The sequence below is a fragment of the Oncorhynchus gorbuscha genome, linkage group LG24 (assembly GCF_021184085.1).
Source record: "Oncorhynchus gorbuscha isolate QuinsamMale2020 ecotype Even-year linkage group LG24, OgorEven_v1.0, whole genome shotgun sequence".
Classification (NCBI taxonomy): domain Eukaryota; kingdom Metazoa; phylum Chordata; class Actinopteri; order Salmoniformes; family Salmonidae; genus Oncorhynchus; species Oncorhynchus gorbuscha.
In genome coordinates, this window is record NC_060196.1 from 48,978,388 (window position 1) to 49,001,601 (window position 23,214).

The window sequence follows — 23,214 nt, forward strand, 5'->3', positions numbered from 1 at the left end:
ATAGTTGGGGATGATTTGATGGGTTAGATGACCGCTCTGTGGATGGAGTCAAATAAAAGAAACTCAGAGGTGGATGGAGGGCAGTAAACAGCAAGGTTGTCAATTTGAATCCCAATGCGACTTGTTTTCCAACCCTACACAACGTAACTAATCACATTTTAGTTTCTTACTGAAGAACTTCAAATATGTGAAAAACAAGTGTGGTGCTCTCCCCATACTGGCGCAATGGACGAGGCACTGGGGATATAGTGTGGTGCTCTCCCCATACTGGCGCAATGGACGAGGCACTGGGGATATAGTGTGGTGCTCTCCCCATACTGGCGCAATGGACGAGGCACTGGGGATATAGTGTGGTGCTCTCCCCATACTGGCGCAATGGACGAGGCACTGGGGATACTGGCGCAATGGACGAGGCACTGGGATATAGTGTGCTCTCCCCATACTGGCGCAATGGACGAGGCACTGGGGATATAGTGTGGTGCTGGCGCAATGGACGAGGCACTGGGGATATAGGGATACTGGCAATGGAAGGTCCCCCAGGTTCTAATCTTTGATGCCCCTTTTCAAAAAGGTATATTTATAGCCCTGGTTACACCTTGCATTCAAATGTGGTTTTGTTATCTGATCAAGGTGGTTCAATGAGAATGTAGACACGCTCAGCACACATTGTTAGCACCAGATATAAAGGGGCTAGAGAGAAAATCACACCAGCGAGTGTATATATATATATAGAACGTTTTTTTTTAACTATGCAGATCTTAACACATCTATCACACACGTTCCTGGCAAGTGTCCCCTCATCCCATCTCTCTCATACATCCTGGCAAGTGTCCCATCTCTCTCTTCCCACTTACACACACACCACGACTTCTTCCAATCATCACACACCCATTCAGGCCTGAAATCACACACACACCTCTCACAAATGAGTTTGCATATACAGAGGCAGAGGGGGATCTGTCATGGTGCACTGTAATATAACCTCCTGGTGGTCCAATGTCTGCTGAAATAGTTTTGTTTTGCTCCTCAGATGTGAGAAGACTGAGGGGTGTATACAGAATTAAGAGTTGAAATAAAAGAAAACGAAGCCAGTATATTGTTTAGAGAACTGTTTATTCCTTCTGTTTGTCTGTAATAAAAGAATAGGTCTCAAATGGCACCCTATTCCCTATATAGTGCACTACATAGGGTATAGGGTGCCAGACTTGTTTACCACATCACTCAAACAACAGGAAGGGGAATATAGTGCTGTAGAAGTATTCCATAAATGCCTTCTGTAAAGTAGAATCACTGACCTAACATAACATGATTAGGGAAAGCTTTACAGTGACACCTATCCAACTGGTACATTTACATTTCCATCTTTTAGCAGACGCTCTTATCCAGAGCGACTTACAGGAGCAATTAGGGTTAAGTGTGCAATCATGATAAATGGAGGATACATTTTCAGTATTCACACAGGGCCATTGTCCTTGACTTTAACTGGGTTAAATAAAGGTGGAGAAAATCTCCTTAAATGTACAGTATTCTATGATACATGTCAAATAGATCTATAAACAGTGGTATGATTGATGTTGCCTTGGCAATTATGGCTCTGACCTACATTATCGGCATGTTCTCATTGGCCCAAAGCAGATGCACAACTGTACAAAATCATATCCACATATTTAGGCAATAAGGCCCGAGGTGGTGTGGTGTATGGCCAATATACCACGGCTAAGGGCTGTTCTTAAGCATGACGCAATGCGGAATGCAGCCCTTAGCCGTGGTATATAGGCCATATATCACAAACCCCGGAAGAACCTTATTGCTATTATAAACATAATTAGAGCAGTAAAACTAAATGTTTTGTCGTACCCGTGGTATACGGTCTGATATACCCTGCCTTTCAGCCATTTAGAATTCAGGGTTCAAACCACCCAGTTTAAAATTGCAAATAATACCTACTAGGTGAGTACATGACAACACTCCAGGGTGAAGTTTCCCTTAGGTACAGATCTAGGACCCTCCCTCAATCCTAACCTTGACCATTTGTGGGGGAAATGCAAAAACTGACCCAAGATCAGCGTCTAGGGGCCACTTCACCCTACTCCAAACGACAACATCTGAGGCCAGAAGGTGAAATGTGTGCCTTGAAGGATGAGTGAAGCCGTTACACGTTGGCAGCAGTCCATATGAATATACACAAATCCATATATATACACTACCGTTCAACAGTTTGGGGTCACTTAGAAATGTCCTTGTTTTTGAAAGAAAAGCACATTTTTTGTCCATTAAAATAACATCAAATTGATCAGAAATGCAGTGTAGACATCGTCAATGTTGTAAATAACTATTGTAGCTGGAAACGGCTGATTTTTTAATGGAATATCTACACAGGCGTACAGATTTCCATTATCAGCAACCATCACTCCTGTGTTCCAATGGCACGTTGTTAGCTAATCCAATTTTATCATTTTAAAAGGCTAATTGATCATTAGAAAACACTTTTACAATTATGTTAGCACAGCTGAAAACTGTTGTTTTGATTAAAGAAGACATAAAACTTGCCTTCTTTAGACTAGTTGTGTATCTGGAGCATCAGTATTTGTGAGTTTGATTGCAGGCTCAAAATGGCCAAAAACACAACTTTCTTCTGAAAATCGTCAGTCTATTCTTGTTCTGAGAAATGAAGGCTATTCTATGCGAGAAATTGCCAAGAAACTGAAGATCTTGTACAACGCTGTGCAATACTCCCTTCACAGAACAGCGGAAACTGTCTCTAAAAAGAATAGAAAGAGGAGTGGGAGGCCTTGGTGCACAACTGAGCAAGAGGACAAGTACATGAGAGTGTCTAGTTTGAGAAACAGAGGCCTCACAAGTCCTCAACTATCAGCTTCATTAAATAGTGCCCACAAAACACCAGTCTCAACGTCAACAGTGAAGAGGCGACTCCGGGATGCTGGCCTTCTAGACAGAGTTCCTCTGTCCAGTGTTATTTTGCCCATCTTAATCTTTTCTTTTTATTGGCCAGTCTGAGATATGGCTTTTTCTTTGCAACTCTGTCTATAAGGCCAGCATCCTGGAGTCACCTCTTCACTGTTGATGTTGAGACTGGTAGTTCCACTAAGCGCAAACCAGATGGGATGGCAAATCCATTTTTTCCACAGGACAATGACCTAACACACCTTCTGGCTGTGTAAGGGCTATTTTACCAATAAGGAGAGTGATGGAGTGCTGCATCAGATGACCTGGCCTCCACAATCCCCCAACCTCAACCAAATTGAGATGGTTTGGGATGAGTTGGATCACAGAGTGAAGGAAAAGCAGCCAACAAGTGCTTAGCATATGTGGGAACTCCTTCAAGACTGTTGGAAAAGCATTCCAGGTGAAGCTGGTTGAGAGAATGCCAAGAGTGTGCAAAGCTGTCAAGGCAAAGGGTGGCTATTTGAATCTCAAATATAAAATATATTTAGATTTGTTTAACACTTTTATGTTTACTACCTGATTCCATGTGTTATTTCAAAGTTTCACTATTATTCTACAGTCGTGGCCAAACGTTTTGAGAATGACACTTATTAACTTCCACAAGGTTTGCTGCTTCAGTGTCTTTAGATATTTTTGTCAGCATTTCATAAGTGTCAAAGGCTTTTATTGACAATTACATGAAGTTGATGAAAGAGTCAATATTTGCAGTGTTGACCCTTCTTTTTCCAGACCTCTGCAATCTGACCTGGCATGCTGTCAATTAACTTCTGGGTCACATCCTGACTGATGGCAGCCTATTCTTGCATAATCAATGCTTGGAGTTTGTCAGAATTTGTGGGTTTTTGTTTGTCCACCCGCCTCTTGAGGATTGACCACAAGTTCTCAATGGGATTAAGGTATGGGAAGTATCCTGACCATGGACCCAAAATATTGATGTTTTGTTCCCTGAGCCACTTAGTTATCACTTTTTCCTTATGGCAATGTGCTCCATCATGCTGGAAAATGCATTGTTCATCACCAAACTGTTCCTAGATGGTTGGGAGAAGTTGCTCTCGGAGGATGTGTTGGTACCATTCTTTAATCATGGCTGTGTTCTTAGGCAAAATTGTGAGTGAGCCCACTCTCTTGGCTGAGAAGCAACCCCACACATGAATGGTCTCAGGATGCTTTACTGTTGGCATGACACAGGACTGATGGTAGCGCTCACCTTGTCTTCTCCGACAAGCTTTTTTCTGGATGCCCCCAAACAATTGGAAAGGGGATTCATCAGAGAAAATGACTTTACCCCAGTCCTCAGCAGTCCAATCCCTGTACTTTTTGCAGAATATCAGTCTGTCCCTGATGTTTTTCCTGTAGAGAAGTGGTATCTATGATGCCCTTCTTGACACCAGGCCATCCTCCAAAAGTCTTCGCCTCACTGTGCGTGCAGATGCACTCACACCTGCCTGCTGCCATTCCTGAGCAAGCTCTGTACTGGTGGTGCCCCGATCCCACAGCTGAATCAACTTCAGGAGACGGTCCTGGCGCTTGCTGGACTTTCTTTGGCACCCTGAAGCCTTCTTCACAACAATTGCACCACTCTCCTTGAAGTTCTTGACGATACAATAAATGGTTGATTTAGGTGCAATCTTACTGGCAGCAATGCCTGTGAAGCCCTTTTTGTGCAAAGCAATGATGACGGCACGTGTTTCCTTGCAGATAACCATGATTGACAGAGGAAGAACAATGATTCCAAGCACCACCCTCCTTCTGAAGATTCCAGTCTGTTATTCGTACTCAATCAGCATGACAGAGTGATCTCCAGACTTGTCCTCGTCAACACTCACACCTGTGTTAACGAGAGAATCACTGACACGCACATGCAATTTATCTGATCACTCTTCATAACATTCTGGAGTATATGCAAATTGCCATCATGCAAACTGATGCAGCAGACTTTGTGAAAATGTATATTTGTGTCATTCTCAAAACTTTTGGCCATGACTGTACAATGTAGAAAATAGTAAAAATAAAGAAAAACCCTTGAATGAGTAGGCATTCTAAAACTTTTGACCGGTAGTATATATCTATACATATGTGCACATACATATACAGTTGAAGTCTGAAGTTCACATGCACCTTTGCCAAATACATTTCAACTCAGTTTTTCACAATTCCTGAGATTTAATCAGAGTCTTAGGTCAGTTAGGATCACCACTTTATTTTAAGAATGTGAAATGTCAGAATAATAGTAGAGAGAATGATTTATTTCAGCTTTTATTTCTTTCATCCCATTCCCAGTGGGTCAGAAGTTAACATACACTCAATTAGTATTTGGTAGCCTTGCCTTTGAATGGTTTAACTTGGGTCAAACATTTCGGGTAGACTTCCACAAGCTTCCCACAATAAGTTGGGTGAATTTTGGCCCATTCCTCCTGACAGAGCTGGTGTAACAATCAGATTTGTAGGCCTCTTTGCTCGCACATGAATTTTCAGTTCTGCACACAAATTTTCTATAGGATGGAGGTCAGGGCTTTGTGATGGCCACTCCAATACCTTAACTATGTTGTCCTTAAGTTGTTCTGCCACAACTTTGGAAGTATGCTTGGGGTCATTGTCCATTTGGAAGACCCAAGCTTTAACTTCCTGACTGATGTCTTGAGATGTTGCTTCAATATATCCACATAATATTCCTTCTCATGATGCCATCTATTTTCTGAAGTGCACCACTCCCTCCTGCAGCAAAGCACCCCCACAACATGATGCTGCCAACCTAGTGCTTCACGGTTGGGATGATGTTCTTTGGCGTGCAAGCAACCCCCTTTATCCTCCAAACATAACAATGGTCATTATGGCCAAACAGTTATATTTTCGTTTCATCAGACCAGAGGACATTTCTCCAAAAGTACTATATTTGCCCCCATGTGCAGTTGCAAACCGTAGACTGGCTTTTTTATGGCGGTTTTGGACCAGTGGCTTCTTCCTTGCTGAGCGGCCTTTCAGGTTATGTCGATATAGGACTCGTTTTACTGTGGATATAGATACTTTTGTACCCGTTTCCTCCAGCATCTTCACAAGGTCCTTTGCTGTTGTTCTGCGATTGATTTGCACTTTTCGCACCAAAGTACGTTCCTCTCTAGGAGACAGAAGGCGTCTCCTTCCTGAGTGGTATGATGGGTGTGTGGTCCCATGTTGTTTATACTTGCGTACTATTGTTTGTACAGATGAACGTCGTACCTTCAGGCGTTTGGAAATTTCTCCCAAGGATGAACCAGACTTGTGGAGGTGTTGGCTGATTTCTTTTGATTTTCCCATGATGTCAAGCAAAGAGGCACTGAGTTTGAAGGTAGGCCTTGAAATACTTCCACAGGTACACCTCCGATTGACTAAAATGATGTCAATTAGCCTATCAGAAGCTTCTACAGCCATGACATAATTTTCTGGAATTGTCCAAACTGTTTAAAGGCACAGTCAACTTAGTATATGTAAACTTCTGACCCACTGGAATTGTGATACAGTGAATTATATTAAATAATTGTTGGAAAAATGACTCGTGTCATGCACAAAGTAAATGTCCTAACCAACTTGCCAAAACTATAGTTTGTTACAAGAAATTTGTGGAGTGGTTGAAAAACGAGTTTTAACGACTCCAACCTAAGTGTACTTACGACTTCAACTGTATGTATGTATACACACAAATAGATTTTATATATATATATATATACACACAGAGTATATACTGTATATGACTCCAGGTTTGATACAGTACCAGGAATATAACTTAAGTGACTTGGTTTCCATCGATGAGCTACTAGTGCTTCATCCTATTCTGTCATTCTGTATATTTATTTATTTCCATTCCAGGGTTAAAATAGTAGGCTGTTTGAAATATTACAACTTGCTGAGCGTGTCAGGTGGGCTGGGTTCCAGTGTCAGGTGGGCTGGGTTCCAGTGTCAGGTGGGCTGGGTTCCATCCAGGCAAGGCACCATGCAAGCTCAATCAAGCAATCTTACAAATACTATTTGAACCCAGGTCAGGGCCTGTAACGTTATTCAGAACACATCTCAGAGTAGGAGTGCTGATCTAGGATCAGTTCCCCGCTTATTCATTATGATATAAAAGGCTAAACTGTTCCTAGATCAGCAGTCCTACTCAGGCGCTTTATATTTAATTCTATCTAATTAACATACTCCAGAAAACAGCGCTCTCTCACTCAGCTGCTGTGTGATCTTCTCCTCTGACTTCTCTTCATCATTCTTCTGACTGACAAACTGATCTGCAAACCTAACGGCCTTCTCATGTCTGGCCAATAGGGCTTTGCCATTCCCCCGCTCTACTTCCTGGTTGAGGTCTGTGGCCCCGCCCTCTGTACCCTGGGTGAAGTCTTGAAATTCTGTCTCACACTCTCTCTCCTCTTCTCTCTTGATTCCATCTCTGTCTACGGTTCTCCCTTTCTCATTTCTTTTCTTCTCACAATTCCTTCTCACCTCTCTCTCCTCCTCCTCTTCCGTGTTCCTGTTCTGTCCATCCATCCCTCTCTCCATCACTGGGGATGTGTCCTTTCTCTCCTCTTTCTTCTCTAGCATTTCTCCAGCAGAGTTTTTCTTCGGCTTGTTCCGACCCCTGAGGTTCAACTTCTGAAAGATAGACATTTTAAGGATATGTCTTTTCTTTATATGAACTCTTTCTCTCTCTTCAGACACCTGACAAATGACTACAAACATCTCTGTGATGCTTCTCTTGGACAGTTAACAGCAAAGAATTGACTGAAGAAAGTCATCCTTTTGACTGTAATGTACTAAGAAATGATTATTTTTAGAACATAAAAACTCTCCCCCTGAGTGTTAACAGAACCAGAGTAGGACTATATCAGCTGGGTTATCTACAGCTACATTTAGAAGTATGACTTTTTAATGACACAGCATTGTGTAAGGTACAAGGAAAGAGTGAGTGATAGAGGGAAAGACAGAAGAGGGAAAGACAGAAGAGGGAAAGACAGAAGAGGGAAAGACAGAAGAGGGAAAGACAGAAGTAGAGGGGAAAAAAGTGAGGAACCTTGAAGTCTTTCCTGTTGCGTTGCAAGGCAGGTCTCTGGAGGAAGAGGATCTGCTTTGTGGACAAACTGCCATCACTACGGAGAGAACAGTGCTATTAACGTAATGTACATCACTACTGGCTTCACATCTTGGCACTTGATATTAGAACTTCTGAGTCCTATACTGTATCTTATAGTGTGAAAGAAAATGTGAAATGGAATTTTGTTCCAAATGATGTGCAGTGTTCCAATGTTTAGTATGGTTTAGAGAAATACTGTAACTATTAGTCTGTGCTAGGCTAGTGCTCCTGACTGGTGGGTTGGGACATCACCTGTTGCTCTTAACGATGGGAGTAGGCAGCACACACGTCAGTCTCCATCCATAGGGAGCCAGAGACTGGAGCAAAGGAATGTAGTCTGTCCTTACCACTACACCCTGGAGAGGAGAACAACAGTGTCACACACACGTCGACAATTGTCGCCCGGGTGCACACACACGTCGACAATGGTCGCCCGGGTGCACACACACGTCGACAATGGTCGCCCGGGTGCACACACACGTCGACAATGGTCGCCCGGGTGCACACACGCGCGCACATTTACACGCACGCGCACACACTCACATCGACAATGGTCCACTGCTCCACCACAATGGCGTCGTATGAAGTGGGTGGGGTTTCTTCTGAGGAGCTCTGAAAGATGAACACACTGTCCACAGAGGAGACCCCGCTGTCTGAAAGAGAGAGAGAGAGACAGATAGAAACTCAACAACGTCTTCTGTTACAGTTGAATCTCTTCCACAGATTTGGAAAAGATAGAGTTGATCCGTTCTTGGCTTTGATGGACGTCCATGCAACATAGGTGAAGGAACATGGGTAAGCTTTCCAAATAGGCCTTTACCATTTTCCCCTAAGTTCCAAAAGTTGTAAGTATGTTCGCCATGGTAAACACTACAGCACTAGCGTTGTCAAAGAGCTGTTTATGCTCTTCCTAACTGCAATGCTCATGGACAAGCCAAACAGTCTGGCCTCACTGAAATCTTCAAATATGAACATGTTATCATTAATGAGCTAGAACCTATTGTTTGGCATGACAAGGAGTTTGACAGCACAAACAGACTGACACTCCGGCTACTACTGTATTAGACATCACCATTGTGCAAAACATACCATTGTCGTCTCCAAGGTGAAAGAAGCCGTCAATGAGGTGAGCTCCGCTGGTGAAATGCTGGGTCATGTGATCCAGCCAGTGGGCGTCAACCTCAGTCACTAGCCCTGCCTCTCTCTGCAGCTGCAGCGGAACCCTGAGGGAGTAGAACCTCAGAGAGCTGGACAGCTCCCCCGTGTGGTTGTATAGGGCAAACAGCTGCACCCCTACACACAGACACACAAACACAGAGAGAGAGACACATATACATAGCATTAGTTTTAAATACTATACATATATCTGAAATCAATCAATATTATATTATTCAGTAATATTCAGTTTACACTCTATAACCTCTATAACCCAGTGGCAATAGTAGTAGACTTCACACTCACTGCTCTGTGCTGGTGGAGACCCGACAGCCCTCTTTTCTCTGTCTGGACTCTTGACCCGGATGTGATTGTTGTTGTTGTGGGTCGGAACTCTGCTGCTCCTCAGATGCTCACCCGGGTCACCGCCCGTGCCCTCGTTTCTACGGTTATACCCCCTCTCAGCCCCGGACTCTGACCCGTGGTCACCGTTGTCTAGTTCTGGTGACCGGACCAGGTTGTCTGAGCCGTGGTCTATTTCCAGTCTCTGGTTGCGGTTCTGTGTCTGAGGGCTTAGACTCAGTCTGTCTCCCTGGCACTGTCTGTCTGCGTCTGGACCACCAAGTCCATGTGTTAACTCTGTTGGGCTGAAGTTGGGTAGTAGAATCCTGAGGAAGTCTGCTTGGCTTTCATTCTGTTGTCTCTCTATACATGTGGTCTCTATTGTGTTGTCAGACTGTAGTTGATCCTGGTCACCAGGGAGTTCTGTTGGGGCGTGGTTGTGGTTCTGTTGGTCACTAGCTGGATCTCTTTGGCTGGGTCTCTCTGATGAGTCTGCTGGTTCATCTGGACAGCGGTTTGGTTGGTCTTCTATTGAGGCTATTTTGCCTGGACTGTGGTCGTGTTCTCTGTTTGATGATTCTATTGGAGTAGAGTCCTGTGTGAGATCTAGCGGTCCTGTGGAGCTCAAGTCCAGCTCCACCAGACTGGTATCTGTAGGGTTCTGCTCAATTGTTCTGAGTTCAACCGACTTGTGTTCTGGTGTTTTCACTTCTGTGTTTCGGTTGTGTTCTGGTTCTAGGAGGTTCTGGTGGGGTTCTGCAGAGTCTGTAGTGCTGGGATCCAGTATCATGGGTTCTGAGGGACTGGTGGGGTGTCTGTGTATGGGGGAGGGGCTGGAGTGCAGGGAGGACAGGTCCTCAGGGTCCAAGTGCCCAAGGAAACAGGGTCCCCCGCCAGGCTGCTGCAGGAAGCCCACAAACAGCATACCTTGCTCCGCCATGTCCTGGATCTGGTCAATCACAAAACACACAAACAAACACACACACACACAAACAAACACACACACAGAGTAGTGGTCACTTAGCAGACACATACAGTACCAATCAAAAGTTTGGACACACCTTCTCATTCAAGGGTTTTTCTTTATATTTACTATTTTCCACATTGTAGAATAATAGTGAAGACATCAAAACATTGAAATAACACATATGGAATCATGTAGTAACCCCAAAAGTGTTAAACAAATCCAAATATATTTTATACTTGAGATTCTTCAAAGTAGCCACCCTTTGCCTTGATGACAGCTTTGCACACTCTTGGCATTCTCTCACCCAGCATCATGAGGTAGAATGCATTTCAATTAACAGGTGTGCCTTGTTAAAAGTTAATTTGTGGAATTTCTTTCCATCTTAATGCGTTTGATCCAATCAGTTGTGTGTGACAAGGTAGGGGTGGTGTACAGAGGATTTGGTAAAAGACCAAGTCCATATTATGGCAAGAACAGCTCAAACAAGCAAAGAGAAATGACAGTCCATCATTAAGATATCGGAAAATGTGTGCAGTTGCAAAAACCATCAAGCGCTATGATGAAACTGGCTCTCATGAGGACCGCCACAGAAAAGGAAGACACAGAGTTACCTCTGCAGCTGAGGATAAATTCATAAGAGTTAACAGCCTCAGAAATTGCAGCCCAAATAAATACTTCACAGAGTTCAACAGACACATCTCAACATCAACTGTTCAGAGGAGACTGTGTGAATCAGGCCTTCATGGTCAAATTGCTACAAAGAAACCACTACTAAAGGACACCAATAATAAGAAGAGACTTGCTTGGGCCAAGAAACACAAGCAATGGACATTAGACCAGTGGAAATCTGTCCTTTGGTCTGATGAGTCAAAATCTGGTCTGATGAGTCAACATCCGTATCTTTGTGAGACGCAGAGTAGGTGAGCGGATGAATTCCGCATGTGTGGTTCCCACTGTGAAGCATGGAGGAGGTGTAATGGTGTGGGGGTGCTTGCTGGTAACACTGTTGGTGTCACCACAGCATTCTGCAGCGATACATCATTCCATCTGGTTTGCGCTTAGTGGGACTATCATTTGTTTTTCAACAGGACAATGACCCAAAACACGGACCCAAAACACGGACACGGACACACACACACACACTCTCTCATGCCCGATACATACAGTGCCTTTGAAGAATCTAAAATATATTTTGATTTGTTTAAGACCTTTTTGGTTACTACATGTTTCCATATGTGCCCCTCAAGCACACAGACACGGACACACACACACTCTCTCATGAACTTTTGCGACCTTTTGCCACATTTAAGGCTTCAAACATAAAGATATAAAACTGTATTTTTTTGTGAAGAATCAACAACAAGTGGGACACAATCATGAAGTGGAACAACATTTATTGGATATTTCAAACTTTTTTAACAAATCAAAAACTGAAAAATTGGGCATGCACAATTATTCAGCCCCTTTACTTTCAGTGCAGCAAACTCTCTCCAGAAGTTCAGTGAGGATCTCTGAATTATCCAATGTTGACCTAAATGACTAATGATGATAAATACAATCCACCTGTGTGTAATCAAGTCTCCGTATAAATGCACCTGCACTGTGATAGTCTCAGAGGTCCGTTAAAAGCGCAGAGAGCATCATGAAGAACAAGGAACACACCAGGCAGGTCCGAGATACTGTTGTGAAGAAGTTTAAAGCCAGATTTGGATACAAAAATATTTCCCAAGCTTCAAACATCCCAAGGAGCACTGTGCAAGCGATAATATTGAAATGGAAGGAGTATCAGACCACTGCAAATCTACCAAGACCTGGCCGTCCCTCTAAACTTTCAGCTCATACAAGAAGAAGACTGATCAGAGATGCAGCCAAAAGGCCCATGATCACTCTGGATGAACTGCAGAGATCTTGAGGTGGGAGACTCTGTCCATAGGACAACAATCAGTCGTATATTGCACAAATCTGGCCTTTATGGAAGAGTGGCAAGAAGAAAGCCATTTCTTAAAGATATCCATAAAAAGTGTCATTTAAAGTTTGCCACAAGCCACCTGGGAGACACACCAAACATGTGGAAGAAGGTGCTCTGGTCAGATTAAACCAAAATTTAACTTTTTGGCAACAATGCAAAATGTTATGTTTGGCGTAAAAGCAACACAGCTCATCACCCTGAACCCACCATCCCCACTGTCAAACATGGTGGTGGCAGCATCATGGTTTGGGCCTGCTTTTCTTCAGCAGGGACAGGGAAGATGGTTAAAATTGATGGGAAGATGAATGGAGCCAAATACAGGACCATTCTGGAAGAAAACCTGATGGAGTCTGCAAAAGACCTGAGACTGGGACGGAGATTTGTCTTCCAACAAGACAATAATCCAAAACATAAAGCAAAATCTACAATGGAATGGTTCAAAAATAAACATATCCAGGTGTTAGAATGGCCAAGTCAAAGTCCAGACCTGAATCCAATCGAGAATCTGTGGAAAGAACTGAAAACTGCTGTTCACAAATGCTCTCCATCCAACCTCACTGAGCTCGAGCTGTTTTGCAAGGAGGAATGGGAAAAAAATTCAGTCTCTCGATGTGCAAAACTGATAGACATACCCCAAGCGACTTACAGCTGTAATCGCAGCAAAAGGTGGCGCTACAAAGTATTAATTTAAGGGGGCTGAATAATTTTGCACGTCCAATTTTTCATTTTTGGATTTGTTAAAAAAGTTTGAAATATCCTATAAATGTCGTTCCACTTCATGATTGTGTCCCACTTGTTGTTGATTCTTCACGAAAAAATACAGTTTTATATCTTTATGTTTGAAGCCTGAAATGTGGCAAAAGATCGCAAAGTTCAAGGGGGGCGAATACTTTCCCAAGGCACTGTATATAGATACAAATCATATTCAATCAGTAGCCATTACGCTTACTTGGGGTTACACCCACAGCCTCATTTCACACTACAGACATTCTGCAAACCATCCTGCAAACAGCCTAATCATCCCTAAAGACCAAGTATTCTAATGACAAAGGAACCTCATTATCCACATTCTGTATGTGCGTTTGTCATTACAGTGTGTGTGTGTCGTTCTCCCTCTCCCTCCCACAGAGCTCCTCTGGTTAACTGTCAGTTGATATTAATGCTGACAGTTTGAGAGGGGCTCGTTAGAGAGAACACAGAATGCTAACTACCACCAATAATAACGAGACATCTTTCCCCATTACCATCCCTCCTTCAACGACAATCAACACACACATTTTTGTTGGGGGATGAAGATGAGGGACAGTGAACAGACACTGCCCAACTCTTGAGTGTGTCAAGATGTGAATAGAAATACAAAATGTGTGTGTGTGTCACATGTATGTGGGTGGTGGGGATTATCACTCAATCCCAACCCAAAGGCGTATTATACCTCCTTGACATGTACTTACTCATGTTTAGTGTGTCCATATATGCAAGAGCACGTGTGTGTGTGTGTGTCATAAGAAGGAAGGAAGTAAGTGCCAAACCCTGCAGTGTGAGAAGACCCATCAATGTCCCCTACTCTTCTATTGCATCCTGTCCGTGGTTCTTTTCAGTGATTCCCCAGCAGCCAGGCTGCTATCTGATTGCCTATTCATGTCACGCTGCCTGACCATATCACATTATACTGAGCCCTGTGCATTTCAATCCAATCACCGCTCCCTTTTATACTCCGCCTGTTCACATGCAAATCTCCTCAATAAGGCCTGTTCACTTATAGTAGTGAATTCATCCCATTCTACAGTGACTCATGGTCGCTGTAGAATGAGATGAATTCACAACTATAAATGCCTAAGAGGGAGTTTGTGATTGTTAAATGATGTCACAGCTGATAGTGACATTAGGGGGGCATCTCAATAGTCAAATTGGCTTCCTCTTCTTCCAGTAAGGAGGCATCCAAGGAAATTAGGATGAGCTTGCCACTAGAATTTTTCAGTCAAATATTAAGGTTCAAATAAGGGATGAATTTTAGAGTGTAATGTCCCTTTAAAGGGAGAATCTGCAGTTGCTACATACATTTTTTACTTATAAATTAAAGATATAAACCTATTGATTCTTGAAGAATGTAACTTATAAACGCCTAATGACTTTAGTTCAACTGTCGTACCCCATCAGAATCCATAATGTCAGCTTGTTTTACTCCATTGTTTGTAAACAATGCAAATGTAAATAAACACTGTAGCGCCTCAAAACATGCTTTAAACTATCATTTTGATATCTTGGATTGGTCAGTCCTTGAATCCATAGCTCGGTCTATGAATTTGAATTTCTCCAGGTCCATCGTTGAGTCATTCGTATCCTCTGTCACAGGAGGAGACGGTGGCTATGGAAACATATGTCACCGAATCTCTGGGACAGGGATACATTCAACCTTCCATCTCACCCGTCTCCTCAAGTTTCTTTTTTGTGAAGAAAAAGGATGGAGGTTTGCGCCCGTGTATTGATTATGGAGGTTTGAATAAGGTCACGGTAAAATACAGCTACCCACTACCACTCATAGCCAGTATGACCGAGTCATTACACGGGGCATTGGACCTCAGGAGCGCTTACAGCCTGGTGCGTATCCAGGGGAGATGAGTGGAAGACAGCATTTAGCACCACTTCTGGGCACTATGAGTACCTCGTCATGCCGTACGGGTTAATGAATGCTCCATCAGTCTTCCAATCCTTTGTAGATGAGATTTTCAGGGACCTGCACGGGTGCAGGGTGTAGTGGTGTATATTAATGACATTCTGATATACTCCACTACACGCGCCGAGCATGTGTCCCTGGTGCGCAGGGTGCTTGGTAGACTGTCTGAACATGACCTGTACGTCAAGGCTGAGAAATGCCTGTTCTTCCAACAGTCCATCTCCTTCCTAGGGTACCGCTTTTCAGCGTCCGGGGTAGAGATGGAGAATGACGCATTTCAGCCGTGCGTAATTGGGAGGTGCAGCGGTTTTTAGGGTTTTCCAACTACTACCTGAGATTTATCCGGGGTTTTGGTCAGGTAGCGGCTCCCATTACCTCACTGCTGAAGGGGGGACCGGTGTGACTGCAGTGGACAGCAGGGGCGGACAGGGCTTTTGGTCACCTGAAGGCTCTGTTTACCTCGGCTCCCACTAAAGCACTAAAGCTCCGCCCCTGTGCATTATTTTCGAAGAAGCTCAGCCCCGCAGAGCGAAACTATGATGTGGGGGACCAGGAGTTGTTAGCTGTTGTCATGGCTCTGAAAGCATGGAGACATTGGTTTGAGGGGGCTAGACACCCTTTTCTCATTTGGACTGACCACCGCAATCTGGAGTACATTCGAGCAGCGAGGAGACTGAATCCTCGCCAGGCAAGGTGGGCCATGTTCTTTACCCGTTTTGTTTTCACCCTTTCCTACGAACCAGGTTCCCAGAACGTGAAGGCAGACGCACTGTCCCGGCTGTATGATACAGAGGAGCGGTCCACGGATCCCACTCCCATACTTCCAGCTTCTCGCCTGGTGGCACCGGTGGTATGGGAGGTGGACGCGGACATCAAGCGGGCATCACGTGCAGAGCCCACTCCCCCTGGGTGTCCAGCTGGGTGTCTGTATGTTCCGTTTGATGTCCGCGATCGTTTGATCTGTTGGGCTCACACGTCACCCTCCTCTGGTTAAAAATCGCAATCTGTGTCAAGTGGGCATGATTAGAAAGTGTGTTCTATTGCTAACTAAGTTATGAAATACAACCTTACAGTGTTAGGCTTTCACAAGGCAATTCAGAGAAACAGATCGTAATTTTGGTGCGCATAAAAAGGAGTGCATTTAAGTGAAATAAACAAACACAAGCTCATTGTGTTCAGAACATCCCAAGGTATGACCACATGTCATCTGGTAACTGTACATCAAACATAGTGATCAGAAACCTTGACCCTGCATATGACATGAGTTTTATGATTTGGAGATGTGATGTGACTCACAAGTGTTTGGCTTGCTTGTATGACATCAACATATCATATTTCAAAATACATAGAGTCCTCTTAATTTACAGCATTTATCACTCAGACACCGACTCTTATTAGTGCCCAAATCTGCCATTTTCAACCCGAAAGTAATGGCTACAATTAAAAATGAAGGGGAATTTGTTGATCCTAGATCTGTGTCTATGGCTTACTTCTCCCAGAGTGGAGCGGAGTGTAAATAGTAAGCTGTTCCTAGATCTGTGCCTATGGGTAACTTCTCCCTGAGTGGAGCTGAGTGTAGCTAGTAAGCTGATCCTAGATCTGTGCAATAGGACTAATGGGCAGGGCTGACCTTCTTCACATAGTTCTGGATGACTTCTGGGTCAGGGGCCTGTTGACCCGCCACACACACGTCTGTCTCCAGGCGAAGCCCCGCCCACTTCAGCTCGTTCTCTGAACTGGACAGAGAGAAATGAAAGAGGGTTGAAGGAAGACATCAGCGGACATTTATGTACCCTATTCCCTATATAGTGCACTACTTTTGCAGGGCTCATAGGGGCCCATATGGCTATGGTCAAAATGAGTGCACTATGTAGGGAATAGCCATTTAGGACACAGCCTTACTTTCTTCTCAAAGAAAGACATGAACGTGGAGAAAGACATGAACATGTAGAAAGGACTGATGAAGGCCTGAATAAAACTATAGATAATCATGCTTGCATTCTGGATCTTAGTAATCTATTGCGCTTTAGAGAATGGAAGAAAGGAGAATGGTGATAATGGAGGGAGGAGAGAGATGAAGTGATGGAGAGAGAAAAGGAGGAGAGAGTGGAGGATAGAGGGTTGGAGAGAGATGAAGTGATGGAGAGAGAAAAGGAGGAGAGAGTGGAGGATAGAGGGTTGGAGAGAGATGAAGTGATGGAGAGATAAAAGGAGGAGAGAGTGGAGAATAGAGGGTTGGAGAGAGATGAAGTGATGGAGAGAGAAAAGGAGGATAGAGGGTTGGAGAGAGATGAAGTGATGGAGAGAGAAAAGGAGGAGAGAGTGGAGGATAGAGGGTTGGAGAGAGATGAAGTGATGGAGAGAGAAAAGGAGGAGAGAGTGGAGAATAGAGGGTTGGAGAGAGATGAAGTGATGGAGAGAGAAAAGGAGGATAGAGAGTTGGAGAGAGATGAAGTGATGGAGAGAGAAAAGGAGGAGAGAGAGTTGGAGAGAGATGAAGTGATGGAGAGAGAAAAGGAGGAGAGAGTGGAGGATAGAGGGTTGGAGAGAGATGAAGTGATGGAGAGAGAAAAGGAGGATAGAGAGTTGGAGAGAGATGAAGTGATGGAGAGAGAAAAGGAGGAGAGAGAGTTGGAGAGAGATGAAGTGATGGAGAGAGAAAAGGAGGAGAGAGTGGAGGATAGAGGGTTGGAGAGAGATGAAGTGATGGAGAGAGAAAAGGAGGAGAGAAAAGGAGGATAGAGGGTTGGAGAGAGATGAAGTGATGGAGAGAGAAAAGGAGGAGAGAAAAGGAGGAGAGAAAAGGAGGATAGAGGGTTGGAGAGAGATGAAGTGATGGAGAGAGAAAAGGAGGAGAGAGTGGAGGATAGAGGGTTGGAGAGAGATGAAGTGATGGAGAGAGAAAAGGAGGAGAGAGTGGAGGATAGAGGGTTGGAGAGAGATGAAGTGATGGAGAGAGAAAAGGAGGATAGAGAGTTGGAGAGAGATGAAGTGATGGAGAGAGAAAAGGAGGAGAGAGAGTTGGAGAGAGATGAAGTGATGGAGAGAGAAAAGGAGGAGAGAGTGGAGGATAGAGGGTTGGAGAGAGATGAAGTGATGGAGAGAGAAAAGGAGGAGAGAAAAGGAGGATAGAGGGTTGGAGAGAGATGAAGTGATGGAGAGAGAAAAGGAGGAGAGAAAAGGAGGAGAGAAAAGGAGGATAGAGGGTTGGAGAGAGATGAAGTGATGGAGAGAGAAAAGGAGGAGAGAGTGGAGGATAGAGGGTTGGAGAGAGATGAAGTGATGGAGAGAGAAAAGGAGGAGAGAGAGTTGGAGAGAGATGAAGTGATGGAGAGAGAAAAGGAGGAGAGAGTGGAGGATAGAGGGTTGGAGAGAGATGAAGTGATGGAGAGAGAAAAGGAGGAGAGAGAGTTGGAGAGAGATGAAGTGATGGAGAGAGTGGAGGATAGAGGGTTGGAGAGAGATGAAGTGATGGAGAGAGAAAAGGAGGAGAGAGTGGAGGATAGAGGGTTGGAGAGAGATGAAGTGATGGAGAGAGAAGAGAAAAGGAGGAGAGAGTGGAGGATAGAGGGTTGGAGAGAGATGAAGTGATGGAGAGAGTGGAGGATAGAGGGTTGGAGAGAGATGAAGTGATGGAGAGAGAAAAGGAGGAGAGAGTGGAGGATAGAGGGTTGGAGAGAGATGAAGTGATGGAGAGAGAAGAGAAAAGGAGGAGAGAGTGGAGGATAGAGGGTTGGAGAGAGATGAAGTGATGGAGAGAGAAAAGGAGGAGAGAGTGGAGGATAGAGGGTTGGAGAGAGATGAAGTGATGGAGAGATAAAAGGAGGAGAGAGTGAAGGATAGAGGGTTGGAGAGAGATGAAGTTATGGAGAGATAAAAGGAGGAGAGAGTGAAGGATAGAGGGTTGGAGAGAGATGAAGTGATGGAGAGAGAAAAGGATGAGAGAGTGGAGGATAGAGGGTTGGAGAGAGATGAAGTTATGGAGAGAGAAAAGGAGGAGAGAGTGAAGGATAGAGGGTTGGAGAGAGATGAAGTGATGGAGAGAGAAAAGGAGGAGAGAGTGGAGGATAGAGAGTTGGAGAGAGATGAAGTTATGGAGAGATAAAAGGAGGAGAGAGTGAAGGATAGAGGGTTGGAGAGAGATGAAGTGATGGAGAGATAAAAGGAGGAGAGAGTGGAGGATAGAGGGTTGGAGAGAGATGAAGTGATGGAGAGAGAAAAGGAGGAGAGAGTGGAGGATAGAGGGTTGGAGAGAGATGAAGTGATGGAGAGAGAAAAGGAGGAGAGAGTGGAGGATAGAGAGTTGGAGAGAGATGAAGTGATGGAGAGATAAAAGGAGGAGAGAGTGGAGGATAGAGGGTTGGAGAGAGATGAAGTGATGGAGAGAGAAGAGAAAAGGAGGAGAGAGTGGAGGATAGAGGGTTGGAGAGAGATGAAGTGATGGAGAGATAAAAGGAGGAGAGAGTGGAGGATAGAGGGTTGGAGAGAGATGAAGTGATGGAGAGAGAAAAGGAGGAGAGAGAGTGGAGGATAGAGGGTTGGAGAGAGATGAAGTGATGGAGAGATAAAAGGAGGAGAGAGTGGAGGATAGAGGGTTGGAGAGAGATGAAGTGATGGAGAGAGAAAAGGAGGAGAGAGTGGAGGATAGAGGGTTGGAGAGAGATGAAGTGATGGAGAGAGAAAAGGAGGAGAGAGTGGAGGATAGAGAGTTGGAGAGAGATGAAGTGATGGAGAGAGAAAAGGAGGAGAGAGTGGAGGATAGAGGGTTGGAGAGAGATGAAGTGATGGAGAGATAAAAGGAGGAGAGAGTGAAGGATAGAGGGTTGGAGAGAGATGAAGTTATGGAGAGATAAAAGGAGGAGAGAGTGAAGGATAGAGGGTTGGAGAGAGATGAAGTGATGGAGAGAGAAAAGGATGAGAGAGTGGAGGATAGAGGGTTGGAGAGAGATGAAGTTATGGAGAGAGAAAAGGATGAGAGAGTGGAGGATAGAGGGAGGAGAGAGATGAAGTGATGGAGAGATAAAAGGAGGAGAGAGTGGAGGATAGAGGGTTGGAGAGAGATGAAGTGATGGAGAGAGAAGAGAAAAGGAGGAGAGAGTGGAGGATAGAGGGTTGGAGAGAGATGAAGTGATGGAGAGATAAAAGGAGGAGAGAGTGGAGGATAGAGGGTTGGAGAGAGATGAAGTGATGGAGAGAGAAAAGGAGGAGAGAGTGGAGGATAGAGGGTTGGAGAGAGATGAAGTGATGGAGAGAGAAAAGGAGGAGAGAGTGGAGGATAGAGGGTTGGAGAGAGATGAAGTGATGGAGAGATAAAAGGAGAACAGAAGGCCTCATGGTTCCCCTATCCTAGCACATTATTCCCCTCCGGCGGGTGCTGATGATGCAATCAGTCGTCGCCACGGTGACAAGTGCCAATTGGCAGGATCACCCAACTGTGTGTGTGTGTACGCACGCACATATGTGAGTATGAGGGAAAGATTGTGTGTGTGTGTGTGTATTTGTGTAAGCATATACAGTATGTGTGGAAGTGTGAGAGAAAAACAGTTTACATTTCTAAGTGTGAGCATGTCTATAAGCATGGGCCTGCCACATGGGCCTGCCACATGGGCCTGCCACACGCTGTATACAGTTCCCGATCTACACATACAGTATGCTTCAAGAATTACACGGGTGAGAATAGATCTCTGCCGAGAATCCTCAGTGTGAAAATAGGATTCTGCTCAGATTTCACACATTCTGTGGGGAGAATAGAACTCAGATGAGGCTCCTGCAGGTGAGAGTAGAACTCAGATGAGGATCCTGCAGGTGAGAATAGAACTCAGATGAGGCTCCTGCAGCTGAGAATAGAACTCAGATGAGGCTCCTGCAGGTGAGAATAGAACTCAGATGAGGCTCCTGCAGGTGAGAATAGAACTCAGATGAGGCTCCTGCAGGTGAGAATAGAACTCAGATGAGGCTCCTGCAGCTGAGAATAGAACTCAGATGAGGCTCCTGCAGGTGAGAATAGAACTCAGATGAGGCTCCTGCAGGGGAGAATAGAACTCAGACGAGGCTCCTGCAGGTGAGAATAGAACTCAGACGAGGCTCCTGCAGGTGAGAATAGAACTCAGATGAGGCTCCTGCAGGTGAGAATAGAACTCAGACGAGGCTCCTGCAGGTGAGAATAGAACTCAGACGAGGCTCCTGCAGGTGAGAATAGAACTCAGACGAGGCTCCTGCAGGTGAGAATAGAACTCAGACGAGGCTCCTGCAGGTGAGAATAGAACTCAGATGAGGCTCCCGCAGGTGAGAATAGAACTCAGAAGAGGCTCCTGCAGGTGAGAATAGAACTCAGATGAGGCTCCTGCAGGTGAGAATAGAACTCAGATGAGGCTCCTGCAGGTGAGAATAGAACTCAGATGAGGCTCCTGCAGGTGAGAATAGAACTCAGATGAGGCTCCTGCAGCTGAGAATAGAACTCAGATGAGGCTCCTGCAGGTGAGAATAGAACTCAGATGAGGCTCCTGCAGGTGAGAATAGAACTCAGATGAGGCTCCTGCAGGTGAGAATAGAACTCAGATGAGGCTCCTGCAAGTGAGAATAGAACTCAGATGAGGCTCCTGCAGGTGAGAGTAGAACTCAGATGAGGCTCCTGCAAGAGAGAATAGAACTCAGATGAGGCTCCTGCAGGTGAGAATAGAACTCAGATGAGGCTCCTGCAGGTGAGAATAGAACTCAGATGAGGCTCCTGCAGGTGAGAATAGAACTCAGATGAGGCTCCTGCAGGTGAGAATAGAACTCAGATGAGGCTCCTGCAAGTGAGAATAGAACTCAGATGAGGCTCCTGCAGGTGAAAATAGAACTCAGATGAGGCTCCTGCAGGTGAGAATAGAACTCAAATGAGGCTCCTGCAAGTGAGAATAGAACTCAGATGAGGCTCCTGCAAGTGAGAATAGAACTCAGATGAGGCTCCTGCAGGTGAGAATAGAACTCAGATGAGGCTCCTGCAGGTGAGAATAGAACTCAGATGAGGCTCCTGCAAGTGAGAATAGAACTCAGATGAGGCTCCTGCAGGTGAGAATAGAACTCAGATGAGGCTCCTGCAGGTGAGAATAGAACTCAGATGAGGCTCCTGCAAGTGAGAATAGAACTCAGATGAGGCTCCTGCAGGTGAGAATAGAACTCAGATGAGGCTCCTGCAGGTGAGAATAGAACTCAGATGAGGCTCCTGCAGGTGAGAATAGAACTCAGGTGAGGCTCCTGCAGGTGAGAATAGAACTCAGGTGAGGCTCCTGCAGCTGAGAATAGAACTCAGGTGAGGCTCCTGCAGGTGAGAATAGAACTCAGATGAGGCTCCTGCAGCTGAGAATATAACTCAGATGAGGCTCCTGCAGGTGAGAATAGAACTCAGATGAGGCTCCTGCAGGTGAGAATAGAACTCAGATGAGGCTCCTGCAGCTGAGAATAGAACTCAGATGAGGCTCCTGCAGCTGAGAATAGAACTCAGATGAGGCTCCTGCAGGTGAGAATAGAACTCAGATGAGGCTCCTGCAGGTGAGAATAGAACTCAGATGATGCTCCTGCAGGTGAGAATTGAAGGCAATTCCCTAACTATGTGTCTCTGTGTTCTGTGTAGCAGGCGTTGGTTGCAGGAAATGAGTGTGTGTGTGTATATATGTTTCCGTACCTGTGTGTGTGTGTATGTGTGTGTGTGTGTTTCCATACCTGTGTGTCTCTCTGATGAGGACAGCTCTGTGTAGCTGGCGTTGGATGCGTGCAGGCCTGGGGCCACAAGGGTGGACAAAGGGATGGACAGCCACCAGGACGAAGCCCTGACCATACAGCTCCCTCACCTGGACTGGTAATTCTCTCACTGACGACAGACACAGTACTGAGGACACAGACACCTCTGTAGAGAGAAAGAGAACGTGTGTGAGAGAGTGAGTAAGTGTGTGTGGGGGGTATGTGTGGTTGTGTGTGTGTGTGTGGGGGGGGGGGTATGTGTGGTTGTGTGTGTGGTTGTGGGTGTGTGTGTGTGGTTGTGTGTGTGGGGGGTGTATGTGTGA

The 23,214-nt window shown here is 45.0% G+C and overlaps 1 protein-coding gene across 1 annotated transcript in view; it reads right to left on the reverse strand.

Moving 5' to 3' along the window:
* Positions 1 to 8,310: 8,310 nt before the first annotated feature.
* LOC124012260 (raftlin-like) overlaps positions 8,311 to 23,214 on the reverse strand; it is a 56,094-nt gene continuing 41,190 nt past the window's right edge. The window contains exons 3-8 of the mRNA XM_046325731.1: positions 22,874 to 23,057; positions 16,800 to 16,905; positions 9,524 to 10,508; positions 9,152 to 9,355; positions 8,606 to 8,715; positions 8,311 to 8,418 (exon numbers count right to left, since the gene is read on the reverse strand). Coding sequence (XP_046181687.1) covers positions 8,311 to 8,418; positions 8,606 to 8,715; positions 9,152 to 9,355; positions 9,524 to 10,508; positions 16,800 to 16,905; positions 22,874 to 23,057 — 1,697 coding nt within the window. The remainder of the gene's footprint in view (positions 8,419 to 8,605; positions 8,716 to 9,151; positions 9,356 to 9,523; positions 10,509 to 16,799; positions 16,906 to 22,873; positions 23,058 to 23,214) is intronic.